This window comes from Dermacentor andersoni, chromosome 7 (assembly GCF_023375885.2).
Source record: "Dermacentor andersoni chromosome 7, qqDerAnde1_hic_scaffold, whole genome shotgun sequence".
In the NCBI taxonomy this organism is placed as follows: Eukaryota; Metazoa; Arthropoda; class Arachnida; order Ixodida; family Ixodidae; genus Dermacentor; species Dermacentor andersoni.
In genome coordinates, this window is record NC_092820.1 from 162,721,616 (window position 1) to 162,735,873 (window position 14,258).

A 14,258-nucleotide genomic window follows, 5' to 3' on the forward strand; every position below is an offset into this window, starting at 1 on the left:
GCAAGATAAGCTGACACCCTTTCACCACTTGTACGCGTCACTTCATCACATGATCACATTCTCTGTATATTTAATCACTTGTTTGAAAAGGTAAACCAGTTGTTAGTCTGCGCTCGTATCGTGCACTTTCTTTTGTCCTTCGTCCGAGTTGTACTGCCCACACCTACAGGAAATTGTTCAGTCACCAACTCGCCCAGCTTGCTGTGTTAGTGCGGTAACAAACGATCTCGAGTGAGTCGCTTCACAATCGAAGTACAGGGTAACTCTGATTTAGTCGCGCTGTTGTATAAATGTAAATAGTTCTTTGCTATTGCCTCTCTGCTATCCTCTCTCATGGTCCATTTAGTACTCCCTCCCCCCTCCTGCCCCACATACGCACACTTGTGACCGCCGTCCAGATGCCAGCAAGCTGCGCTAGGCAGTTCATGGTGCGTTCAGCAGTAAATTTTCTTCCCTTCCTTCTTATTCAGGTATTTTATCGTCATCATCATCATCAGCCTATTTTTATGTCCACTGCAGGACGAAGGCCTCTCCCAGCGATCTCGAGTTACCCCTATCTCAATTATTTATTATTTACTTATCCGTTAAACAAAAAACCAATTACTGCTACTTTATCCAGCACGGCCATCGGCACACTGATACAACAGGACCAAGGAACAGCACGTGCGCGCACTCGACAACAAGAGACACGCACGTACACCATACACCACTATAAATCTAAACGCCAACAGGAAGTAACTGATCAGAACTCCTGGTGTGTATACTCACATGAAATTGCGACGGGCAGATCGTTTTGTAGGTAGTTTCGTGAAAGGAGTGAACTGAAACTGGTAGGAAGTGGAAGGGGCGGAACGCGAAAGATTAAGAAGCAAAGGTTCCCCAAAGCATGATTTCTCGTATACGCCGATGTCAACGTCTTCTGCTAATAATAGTCGGAGAAACAGAGTAAATCGTAGTCATGAGCATGCTATCGTTCTCGCTGCTTCATACTCCGATGCGAAAGCAAGTCCTTGTCTTTTCTTTCCTTTTTTCTTTTTTGCTTCCCTTGGACCGAGGCGACAGCTGCAGCTCAAACAGAAATGCAATTGGCATGGAGTTTGTTGTTAGTGCTACGTAACGAGACGATTTGTTCGCGTGTGTCGCGATGGAGGCGTTCCACTACATAGCTGCAACTTGATCATTCGAAAGGTAATCTCATATACTCTGCCATGAAAGTAGGTGAGACAGAAGAAAAAACAGGGTCTTCGCGCATATAATCGGCCGTCGCTTTATAAGCCAGACAACAATTAAGCGATATAAAAAGAAAAAAAAAACGAGAGGACTGCCTTCGCGCATGTAACCTGCCGTCGCTGTACAAAGCAGAGAACACAATAATTCAACATTTAATTCCTGCAATTTGGTATTCCTTGAAATGATCAGGATATTCTGTTCTCCCTGGCCTCTGCATTGCGCTTTAGCAACATGGCATGACAGTCTGCGTATACCATCTGCGACGCAAGAATATCTGGTTAATCTTCTGAATTGGTCATTTGATCCTTAACGAAACTGGCGACCGAATTGGAATTCATTTTAATGCCTCCAAATTTGTTACATTTTATAAATTGCACCTTGTTCTCTAACAAAAAAGAAGAAGAAGTAAAGGTTGTCAATTTTAATATTGTTCTCCTCCGTACTCTGCCTCCCAATAACCGCCGGCTTCTTAGCCAGTCGATCCCTCGTAATGGGTAAGCGCCGTGGCATTAGAATCAAGCGAGCAATATTTCGCGTTCTCTCGAAATTTTTCATGGAATTACCAGTTTTATTGTATTCACCGTCAAGCAATCCCACATGATTTCTCTTCTCTTCCTTTTCTTTACCTTTATTTATTTATTTATTTATTTATTTATTTATTTATTTAATGTACCACCTGCTGTTGATTAATTTCCAGCTGTGGATATGTGCCATTGTCCGAAAACCATCATCTTCTTGTTCTTCTTCTCTGTTTTATCTTTAGAAATGTTCATAAAAATTCTTTAGGAGCTACGATATGTTAGTAACTCGTTCGGAGGTTAAATCATTGAGGGGTTACATCGTCAGCTGTATTTGCGCGCTGTTCCGTGTTACAACACAATATTCAAATCAGCGCGCACTGCAGGGTCCATTTTGCATTTTATTCCAATGGCTCAGTCTCATGCGTGAGGCATATATGTACGACAAACAATCAATAAACTGATGACGAAATGTTTGCAAAGAGTGCTTTATGAAGGCGAAGAATGGACAATGCTTCTTTACATAGCGCCGTTTCGATGGCCTAGTTACCGTGCCGTTTTGTGCAATCCCGCATCACCGTGCTTTTATTTCGCTAACCGTGTTTGCGGACGTGCACTGCAAACTTGCAGCATAGTAGAACATAGACGAAAATTTGTTCGTAATAGAAAAATTTTAAGTAAGCGCCAGTCCTGTGTACTCGTCTCGTCCTTGTTTCTTCCGCGCTTCTGTTTTCCGTCTCAGTTGCAGTATAGCTGTGGCCCGTGGCCTCCGAGATTGCGAAGGCGCACTTTTATGCCGGCGCTATCTCGGAGGACACGCTGCGGCCGTATAGTTTCCTGCAAGAATTACCAGAGGGAATTGTGACGCTTGTGTCTACTGCAGCTTCAAAGATGGCGGTTTGGCCAACAGGGAAACAACAGGCAGTTTACATAGATTTGCAGAACTTCGGCTTTCTGGCTTCAAAGGTATCAAATTCACTAATTTACACGATATATTCCAAGAATGTTTGAAGCCGCAGGCACAAAAATTACACAAATCCGTGTTGTATCATCATTTCCCATGGTAGTGGAACAGTCTCACTCCTTTAGTGTTGCCTCTAGAAATTCTTCTGGGACATTATGCGGCTGCGACAGGGGGAGGGGACTTGTGCTAGACACAGCCAACACTTGGTATAGCGCATATCTTGTTTTGCGTGCGTTCAGGCACACGAAACTAACACACGAAACCAACCCCTCCCGCACCCACGGGGGCGGGAGGGCTAGGCCGTGTTGGAAACACCACCGAATGAACGGCGCAACGCCCCTTTTGTTTTTTGCCTTTTCCTGTCGTATAGTCGCCAGACCTATGTTTACATGAACCAGGTAAAGTCGAGTCTAGTCGGTTTTTCTCAGGACGAAAATAGGACGTTGGTTTTATGTAAACGCTACCACATCGGGCCGGACAAACGTCGAGGCGAGTTCAGTCAAAACCGCCTGAAAAGAGTGGGCCGATCCGCCCAAGCCGGTTGGCAAGATGCATGTAAACGCGGTCTGGTCGAACTAGGTCATCCCGGAGTTCTTATACTCGACCCGCTGGCGTCGGCTTCATGTAAATGAAGTCCAAGACGCGCGGCATTTAAAAAAAATTGTGCTATCACTTTTTTTCAGTCGTCTTCACGTTCGCAGTGAAACAATGTGTGATGTCTTGGACGATCCGAAGAGGTTGGGACACTCGCTCTTGTCTTTCATATGTACCTGCGTGCTGTTTCACCATAAACACGTAGCAAATCACCCGTTTTTCTGTGCTACGTGTGTCAACAAATTCTGCGGGAGTCATCAGGATGCTTTATACAGTGGCATAGCCAGAAATGTGTCACCCTACCCGCACCAGACCGGGGCGGATAAGACGAAGAAGGCAGAGGGGGGCTAGGCAGGCCGCATGCCAACACAAACATTTCTCCCTTAAACGCCTTCTAAACGTCTCAAAGGAGTACTAAAGTAACATTTACGACTTTTCGTTGCGTTAAATTAAGGGCCTGGACCTCGAAGCCTTAGAAGAAATACTGGCAAGCCTCAAAGCGCCATGAATAGCTTACTATGGTATACGGACAACTTACGGTTTCGTTTCTCAGGAGATGTATGAAAAAAAAATAACGAGAAGTCGCAAATGTCACGTCAATACCACTTTAACCTGCCTGTCCCCTCCCTCTCTTGTGTGCGCCCGTGGTCGTGTCTGCAGTGCTATATCAGAGGACTCTCTCTGACCACGGTCGAGTACCTTGGCGGCTGCTCGCCGAAGCGAGCCGACTCGGGGTCAAACTCTATGTGCCGGAAACCGTGGCTGGATGGTCTGGTCGGTTCTTTGGTGCTGTGCTGGTAGCGGCAGGCTTCGTGCAACTCCGCGGCGAGGCTGTTGGTGCTGGCGTACTTCCGTGGTGCGCTGCTTATGTGGCAGGGCGGCTTCTGCGACGGCGGCTTGTGCAGGCCCTGGAGGCTGCTGCTGCTGCAGCTGATGGAGCTGACACGAGCGTAGCCCGACGAATCGTCCCCCATCGTCTCCTTGGGCTCGAACGCGGGATTCACGTAGGCGGCGGAGTACCGGGATCCGTAGGTTGGCCGGGAATCGCGTGCGATGTTTCGCCGCCTCTCCTTTTTACTGCAATGACAGAGGGCGCCACCTTCTCTCATCAGCAAGCGCACAGATATCGGTGCCTCAAAAGTGCGGACACAAAATGGAGCAAGAGGTCGAGAGACTCGGCAACCAAGAGCAGGGAAATTGAGTGTAAGCAGACAACCAGGACCCATTAAAGAATTAATGTGAGAGTACAGAGACAGTAAATTGGATGTCAATGCATGGAAACAACAAGATTATGGCGATTTACAAGAAAGGCAATAAAGTAATCAGAAGGGAAAATAAGTACAATAACACAAAGGGCAGTGCTATTTGCAAAGCGCCTTGCTATTTGAGGCCCGAGCTGGTTGCTAAAGGTCCGAAACATGTCATAGCAAGTTTTTTGCTGCAGCAGACGTGCGTCTGCTGCAGCAATAACTTGGAGGTCGCTTAAGATTCGCCTTTAAGAGTGGAACGCGATAGCATTCAAAGATCCCTGACTGCTTCTCACGCATCCCGGAAACTGCAGCGTATGTAACCGTAACGTTTAACGGGAAACGCTCGCGGCGAATGCTATGCATGAAGGCGGGCTCTCTGGCAGAAACGCGGCCTCTTGCGTGAGCCATGATGCGGCGGAGGCGAGCGCCATCTGGAAGTGTTTCAAGGAAGCGAGCGCCCCGCTACGTAGACTCTGAGATATTCACGCGCCGGCGCGCGCAAATGGTGGACGCCGTCGGCGGTCTATGAACTGTAGAAACGCTGGAAAAGGGGTTTGAGTTTTCCCGTAACAGAATTATGTTTTCTCGTATATGCAAATTACAGTCCGAAGGCTATCATGTCAATAGGTTGTGTGTAAGTCCTACTTTACGATTTTTCTACGTATTTCAGCTTGCAAAATACAATTAGTTCATTAAGTCCCTTGCGCCACATGGAGGGCCTGGGTATGGGTCACGTCACGCCTTTCACGTCGATGTGAGGTAACCTTATCAAGTTTCCGATGTAGAGTTTCCCACTTACATTTTTTACCTTCATAGATCTCGTTTATTCACAAATAACCTCTGCTCTTTTTGCAATGAACCGGAAACTATGGACCATTTCTTTATTTCTTGCTGTCGCTTCTCCTCCCCCCCCCAGAAAATTTGTTCCTCATATTTCCAACTAGTAAGCTGGGTTTAACGCTTACTACACCAAACATCTTGTCCTCTGGCGCCTGTCGATTAGACACAAGTCATGGCTCAATGATTACTGCTATACACAAGTTCATTGAAGCGTCAGGAAGGCTTGGCTGCAAGGGCACCGACTGGGGCACTTTATTTTCGTTTTATCCTAAATTTATGTATAGGCCCTGTAGAAGTTTGTGTTAGCATTTAGTTGCCCAATGGTTCGTTTTGAATGGTTGCCTTTACCCCTTTTCGTATTTTGTTAGATGCTTTCTTCAGTCAACCTAGTCTGGCCAATCCCCCCTGTGGGTACAAGCCATGTTTTCAGGCCCAACGATGGGAGGAAACTTCCGGTACAACGGGATATAAGCCGCGTTTTATTTCGAAGCAGCATAGATACTCGCTGAGAGAGAGAGAGAGAGAGATGAAAGGCAGGGTGGTCAACCAGACGAGCACCCGGTTTGCTACCCTATGCTGGGGGTGAGGGGTGAGTTACTCGCTGGGCGAGAGAAATGCGAAAGGGTATGACGTTTTCTTTTGTTTGCTTTCATCTTGATTTGGTAAGTTGAATAACTCGTGTTTGGCCGCGTTTTATCGGGATAGCACAAGGAACGCGTTGTGATGCAGAACTTGACGGGTATAATATGATCTCAGGGCCGCTTTAGTATCCATCTAGGCAGGAGAAGCAGAGTGCGCTTTATCATGTTATCCTACGTACGAATAGACGTACCATCAAGTTTTTTTCAACAAATTGCAACGGTTGCAGCGGCCATGTTTACTACGCGCCTCTCGTTGATCCAAATTTTACATCACTTACCGCGTGTCTCCTGCTTTTAGGTTTCTTTTTCTAGCGGTTGTGTCAAGTGAGAAATTTTGACCTCACTGAGGAAAAAGCGGAGGCTCCGGATAATGTTAGGGTTAGATCCGCAGCCTCTATCGACCCAGTGATGTTTCTCATAAAAAAAAGGAAAAGGGTTTCGAAAACACGAGGGGAGCGACAGGTGAACAAGGATAAGCAGCATAAAGAAGAGAAACAAGGAAGGATTTGTGCTCGATCGGAACGCGAGTGCTGGAAGACGAATGTTCGCTAGCGATGACTTTATTTGCTCGCTTCAAATTAGGACCGCAAGCGTGCACAGGACAGAGACGCACAGGATTTAGCGAGAGTACAGTCTGGAGGGCTGACCTGCTTCCATGTTCGGGGCTCTCCCGACCGGGCAGCGACTTGAGTATGCGGCACACGGCCGCCGGCAGCAGGAGCAGGAAGGCGCCGAACGCGACGAGCGAGACCCCCACGAGGAACGCGTAGAAGGCGCACACCGTGCCGGCGATCAGGAAGAGCAGGCCCGGCACCACCAGACCCAGCACCGCCTGCCGAAGCACCGGGTCCGCCACCGTCGCGACGCCGGCCGCGACGTCGCCAACCGGCGACGACGTCCAGAGGGGCCGCGACGTCCGACGGTCGTCTTTTCAGGACGCCTCTCCCGCTCCGGAATCCTGCGAAAGAGCGGACGAAGGAGCAGATCGGAGCCTCGGAAGAACAGAATAATTGGTCCGACTAGTTGCAAACTATATTCGGGCCAAGTTCAGTCTGCTCTTATGAGAGCAGACTATTATGCAGAAAAAAAAAAAAAGGTGAGGCGTGCAGACAGGACACAAGAGAAGTGGACAACACGAAGGGCGTTCGTGTTGTCCACTTCTCTTGTGTTCTGTCTCTGCGCGTCAACTTTATTGCATAATGAATCCTTACCAACTATAGCTCGGCTTTCTGTCGTTCAAAGAGAAGACTATAGTTGGTGTGGCACCATAGGAAAGACGATATGGACGGTGTGCTTTGCTTTAAAAGTGAGGTGTTATTTTTAAATGAGACGCATTTGCACATGACCTCTACAACGCAAGTAGTATACAGTATTGCAAAGGGGTTATCCAGTCCCACTCGTAGGGCTGGTCCAGTTGCTTGGAGCTTGACTAGGTCGATAAGAGGACAGGGCCTCAGCATAGAGGCGAGGCGATGTATATAGGACGAAAAACAAAGCTTTTAATTACATTGCTACGTAAAGAGCGCTCAGCTTAGAAAGATGCTCGTAACGAAAAGCGAAGGCGAAGGTTATGTCCGACAAACGATGAGCGCCGCCTCCAAGAAACGCCCTCGCCCAATTAAGAGGGATAGGTAGTCGTCGATGCGAGCGTGCGTGATCGGCGCATGTTCAGGCGGGAATATGCGGGAATCGTTTCGCGTAGACAGACTGGCGTAGAACGTCAACCGTTTTTCGACACTTCCACACTCATCGTGATTCAGATACTAAGGATTCGCACACTGGCACAGCACACAGACACGGACGCGCGCGGGCGTGCCCGTTCATGCTTCAGTTACAGTCGAATCGATTACATTTTATACATTTACAGGCTATAATTTACAGTCTATTACTAACAATTATAGTCTATCAGTTACAGTGGAAGCCAGGTATAATGAACCCATAGAAAGTGAATCATTCTCTATATTGAGCGCGTCAAACGCGCTGACGAATACTCATGCAAACTTACTCACTCATAACGAACTGGAAATTCGATATAACGAACTCGGGGTGCCCGCTGCCAGCGCCGTAAGGACGCTTGCATGCCGCGAACACAGCGTTCAGGAAAACTACTTTTCTTTTATTTACCTTTTTTCTTTTGTCATGTTTTTCTTTGCGAGCACGCATGCTCGCAAGGAAAAACAGAAGCGTATCGGAAGCGTATAAAAATTGCACTGCAAACCTGTCGAAGGAAGACCTTATCATGTCGCCATTTTTAGTGACGCTGAGTAGCAGGTGAAACAGGCAAAAATTACTGCCTACACTACGCGTAAGCCTTGTTTTAAAGAAAAATGGATTCCTTGGCTGTTTCCCTTCCCTTCTGAACATAACAAATCGGTCTTTTATAATCAACTCATCGCAAAGGTTCGTTTAGGCTTGTTAAAGGGAAGAATGGGGTATGTCGAATTACCTGTTATATAGAAATATTGTTAGCGCATAAGCCTGTTCGTTATAACCCAATTAAACTGCAGTATACACCGAACACTCTTCGTGAACGTCAACCAGCTTTGCACCAGCTATCGCACGCATACAAGCACCACCACCTCTCGGCCCGTGGAGAGTGCTTAGAGGCGCGATGCTGTCTCGTGCCTGGCGAATCAGGCTGCGTGCCCTATATAAGGGGTGATAATATTTAAGTTTTAGTGAATTTTTTAAAATTGCCTGCAGCAGATAGCATAGTTCTTGTCGTTGAGCTGGATTATCTGGAGAGGCGGACGTTACTAGCACGATAAATCGAAACACATATTGAGTAATTAACATAAATTTACTCATCAACTTATTAGTTAATTACTTTACTGCACATATCGCAGTTTACGAATGGTTAGGTCTGCAAGACGTACTCGCTTGATATTGTTTACCAGGATCGCCCCAGTTTCGACATTGATTTCTTAAAGTGCGCGACGAAATACATGGGCGTTCCAGTTGCTTTGTGCTTCAGTGCATAAAAGAGCGTTTCGTTAAAGAAATGTAAGTGATGCAACAGTGCATTTTTACGGCGAGTTTGACGGCACATGTCTCCAAACTGGTGTCATTCTGGAAATTAATTCCAAGTGGATTGCAAATTCACCGGCTACAATTCGTAAATCGCAATATTTGCCGTAAAGCACATAATTGGGACGTTAATTAGTGATTTTTTGTTAATTACTTGAATAATTGTTTGAGGTGAAGTTGAATATGTGTTTTAATTTCTCATGCAAGTAATGTACGCCTCTGAATAATTCAGCTCAAGGACAAACTAGACGGTGACTATCAATGGACCGTAGACTTCCTTAATGAGGAATGAATCAAAAGAGCGCAAAATTGCAGACACAAACAATTAGGACATGGAAGGGCACATACTCGGTTCCGTGTCTTTTAGAACTTTTTATGGGTAAAACAAGTACAAAACTACAGTAGATTGTTTTCTGGAGATCAAGGGGAAAGACGTATGATCCAGAAAAACGTATCATCCGATAACGAAGGCGTCATGCCCACTAATAAGAAAAAGCGAAAGCTAGTGTCACACCGAGAATCCATTTGAAGTTAAACAGGAAGCAGCTAAACCTTTGAAAATCCTTTCAGTAAAGGTCGTTATCGCTACCTGGTGGTTAGATTGAAACTGAACGAAAATAGAGCTTGCCGCCGGTGAGAACCGAACCCAAGTGGTAGAGAATCACATAATCGCAGTGAAATAGGATTGTGCCGTTTCACTATGGCACAACAGCACATTTCCACCGCACAAACCGGCAACTGCCACCACAGATCGCGCTTCTCAGCACAACGCATATACGCTCACCGTCGAGCGGACTTTGCAGATCACGATAGTTCTTCAACTGGCATTTGACCAGCAAGGAACGTTTCAGACGCCGCTTGTTGTAAGTACGTTCCCATGAATGATAGCGCCCGCGCACTCACGGGAATTAAGTTCGCGAACCCTGCATCATTGTGTGATGTCGCCCACCAGCCACACTTTGGCAACAAAAGCGCACGTGGCCACTGGCTGTTCACAAAAGAAAAAAAATCGGATTGCTTTGTCACACCCTCGACAAATGCAATAATTGAAAACGTTCTTACGCAGTCTTTTGACGTGAGACTGCTTGCAGGCCCTCTGACGTTGCCGTTTGCAGCGCAGGAGTAGTGTGGAGACCTGCCCCCTACAGGTCTCACCGCACAGCGCCCGGGCAAGCGAGCGCCGACGCGACGGTCAACCAGGCAGGGGTGCGACGGCCCCGGTTGTGTCCGACCAGTGAATGCGCGCTTGAAACACCCGTCGGACGGTTTCCGGCTCGAGTGGCTGGCATTCGAGCGAGCAGCCATCGGGCCGTCACGGGACCGAACCTCCGACCCCGGTCCATCATCCACATGAAACCGCTTCAGACAGCGCGGGTACTCACACCGACTCCATCGGCGGCGGGTTTCGATTACTTTCGGGCGGTACGACGCGCCCGCCGTCCGGATTCGAACCCGTCAAGCCTTCCATATCAGCGACGAAGAGGGTCGACGCTATACGTCATGCACTTCTGACCCCATCGACACTGCTCTGGTGATTGTACAGCCGATAAACGTAGCATATATACCTGCGCATACAGCGGGCACCTAGTGTAAGGTCAGGGTAATTGACGACGATACTTCTGCGGGGTACGAAGAATACGGCTATAGACATTATTCCGCGGTCACTATGCCGTGGATTCCAACTAACATTAGCCAAGCTGCTCAACGTGAAAGAAAACCAATATAGAAAACACGGTACAAGATAAAATTATAGAACTTATACGGTGTTGATTCGGTTGTCACAGATCTGACGACCATACACCAGAGATCTTATGATTGTGTTCTACGCCGTGATTCAATGCGTTAGCATTACTAGGCTACCTGGCGTACTTTCCGGGTCCTATGTATCAATGTACGCTTGTATCCAAGCGTTTTCCGGCCTACCTGGGTCACAGGGAAGTTCGTGGTCCAATGGATGGCGCGTCGGGCTGCTATGCTGAGGTAACAGGGTTCGAACCCAACCATCGGACCAACTTGGGTCACTGAGCATGTGGTGGTGTGAAAATACGTGCCGCTCTCCAGCGAACGTCTCTCACGCTGATATTAGTCGCTGTATAGACGCGGGACTGTGTATGTACCGCAGTTCGAAGAAACTGTTTGACGTCGACTTGGAGCACTCCCTATCTGCCACTCGCTCTCTGCAGGCATTTAATGAATCTCTTTAATACTTACTTGTGTCACAGGGTATGTGCCAGTAGGTGAGTGCCGCTCTTTAATGAGCGTCTTTGACGCCACCTTTGGTGTCTAGGTATGTGCCACTGGAAATGTGCCGCTCTACAATGGCGAAGGTCCCTTTCTAACGCGATAGCGTTAAGGGCCTTGTGTAGCAGAAAATCTGTTGTCGGCGTGTCCCTGGAGTCCGTTCTGGCGCACCTTGACAATAGACCATTGTCAGTTGAAACGATTTTCACATGTCGCCGACAGAAGACATCGCAGCTGAAGGTGACGAAGGGACTAGCTACTTCGGTTTTTGAAAAAGACTGGCTTGGACAAGCGGCTGTGACATTGATGTCACGTACCAAGAGTGACGGACTGTATAACTGACGATGTGTGTGTTGTGCTATGTGCTCTCCTCCCCATCTTTCATCCCCCCATCCCGCTCCCATGTGTAGGGTAGCAAACCGGTTGAGCTAATCTGGTTAACCTCCCTGCCTTTCCTTCTCCACGTTTTCCTTCCTTTCCTTCTTTCCTGTTGTCGGCGTCCGGCGCCGACCGTTTCGTGAGCGAAAAATCATTCTGGACCACGCATACCGAACCACGCAGGCCCTCCGTGTAGCGAAGACGCGTTAATGAACTAATTGAATTGAATATTCCAAATAAAATGCGTCAGGAAAATCGTAAAGTACTACTTGCACACAACCTATAGGGATGATAGCGTCGGATTGTAATTTCAATATACGAGAAAACATAATTCTGTTACGCGGAAACTCGGAGACAACCCCCTTTTCTAGCGTCTCTATGCCATTCGTAGAGCGGCGCACCCAGCTCGATTAATTGCAACACCATCCAGATGGCGCTCACATCCGCGCTTCCGCGGCCCACGCAAGAGGCCGCGTTTCTACCAGAAGGCTCGCCTTCGTACAACATAGCGTTCGCCGCCAGCGTTTCCCGGTACGCATTACGATTACATAAGCTGCAGTTGCCGGGAAGCGCGAGAAGCAGTACAGGTTAGCCAACCGCAGATATCCTCTGGTTTACCTCCCTGTCTTTCCTTTTCCTTTATTTTTTTTCTCTCTAGTTTAGGTGTTGACGGTAGTGGTGTTTAAGGGTTGACGGAATCGGTGTTGAAACCAAAAATAAAAAAAAGGATATCATGAAGAACTCGTCATTCTGTCCTTCCGTAGCGATCTGCTCCTGACAAGCAGTTCAAGTACGCCGTTCGCCATGGGTGTTTACATTTGAGTGCAAATCACCAAACAACCAAGGGGCGATGCAATACTTTTAAAAAAGTACAGAGCTGCAATCCAGCAAAAGCTTGCCTGCACGTCTAAACAACTTAATTTTTCCCTTATTAGGCATGCATTGGACGTAAATGTCATGATTCTGAGAACATCGTTTTGTTCGCTTTTCACAACCCCCACAGGCTGTCGGGGGCAGGAAAAGGTAACATGGTGGCCTACATACGGACCGTTCAAAGCAGCGCGGAAGAACTATAGCATGTCCAAGCACTGCACGTCTTCCCGCGCTAGATTTATATGTGGGATTTTTATTGCACATGTAAATTTTCTTTTATTCATAGAAATGCTGCAGGCCACGTGGCCCAAGCAGGAAGGACAATATGCAAAGCACGGTAAAACAATAAACAACGATAGCGAAAATAGTAATAACGATAACAGAAGTCAAAATGACACTTGCGACAAGCGCCAAAAGTCAACGCAACAGTAAAAATATTGCATATCATTTATACTACCTTTATAAGAGGAAATATATATAAATACATATTTATATGTGGAAGTAGATGAAGAATGTATACAATATAATCTTATTTTTGTACCTTTTCCCGGCAAACGTTTGGCAGTGCACGCAATAGTTTCATTGTCGTAGGCATGGTACTAAAAAGAAAATTGCGCAATTAACCCCCTTCAGTTGTCTCGTATGTACCAAGCGGAGGCCGCCGCCATTCTGCTTGACCGCAAAAAAAAAGAAGAAATTGTATGAAGCGATAATTCGAATAAAGCGGTGTATTGCTTCCGTATTTCGTTCGTCTTTGAAACAAACTACGCGCGTTCACTGTCAGGCATGCGTTATACAGCGGTTAAAACAGAAAGCTCATAGCGCGGAGATGCGCCATTCGGACCACGATGCCACGCGTGTCCTCCATGGCCGTACGCGCATGCGCATAGAGAGTCAACCCTCTCCCCCTATTGCTTGCGCGTGCGCGCACACAGCCGAGCGCCCTGCCATTCGTCAGAGATCAGATGAGCGTGGCACGATAACAGCTCCTGCTCTCATCGCGGCTTTGTTGGCGGGCCCCGCGCGAAAGGCCGTCGACCTGCTGCTATGCTGACAAACCGGGACCATACACTTCATTTGAATGTGTGTGTGTGCGAGACATTGTGCCTGCGTCCCGCCCGCTTGTGTTCGCAGAGAAAGGATGCGGCCCTGGTGTTTCGACGCGCACAATGGTCGTGGTCGTCGTCGTCGTTGAGCGATGCAGCTACCGAGAGCGTGCACGCGCGAGTTGCTGCTTTTGTGCGCGCCAAGCGCTCTGTGTTTTGCATGGTTGCTTTTTGCTTTGCATACGATCGTTCCCTTGTGTTCTCGTGACGTTGACGAAATTAATCCTTGGGTGCAATAGCGTGTGTCGCTTTGACCTTCGTCTCCTACGAGACAACGCTCGTGCGCCTTGGCTGCTTCACCTTTTTAATGAGCGGTGTGTGCTACCAGCTGCAAAACTCCTTAAAGGGGTTCTGTTGCATTTCGAATAAGTTTTTGTTGCATTCAGTGGATTTTCTGTTGTAAGGCACTCGAATATGAGCGTTGCAACGATTCCCGTCTACTTAATCTGGAAAAGCGCGGATCAGTATTGTTAGAGATTCATGTCTCGATTATCACCGAATCTCTGGTGCAGTAATCAGCGACCTATGGCGCAGAACATACAGGAAGGTTTCAGTGAATCGAGTTGATCAATACACATAGTCCTAAAAGACTTGAG

General features: G+C 47.5%; 1 protein-coding gene across 1 annotated transcript; it reads right to left on the reverse strand.

The window, feature by feature from the left end:
- Positions 1–1,551: 1,551 nt before the first annotated feature.
- Positions 1,552–8,050, reverse strand: LOC129385251 (uncharacterized). The gene is made up of 3 exons (XM_055071616.2): positions 8,047–8,050; positions 6,685–6,964; positions 1,552–4,383 (listed from the first exon to the last, which is right to left on the reverse strand). The coding sequence occupies exons 1-3, from the start codon at positions 8,048–8,050 to the stop codon at positions 3,969–3,971; spliced, it is 699 nt and encodes a 232-aa protein (XP_054927591.1). The 3' UTR covers positions 1,552–3,968.
- Positions 8,051–14,258: the final 6,208 nt, after the last annotated feature.

What these genes read in the sequence shown, in the direction of transcription:
- LOC129385251 (XM_055071616.2), bottom strand. An exon ending in AGCCCCGAACATGGAAGCAG is followed by an intron (nt 4,384 to 6,684) that starts GTCAGCCCTCCA and finishes CTGTCATTGCAG; the next exon opens with TAAAAAGGAGAGGCGGCGAA.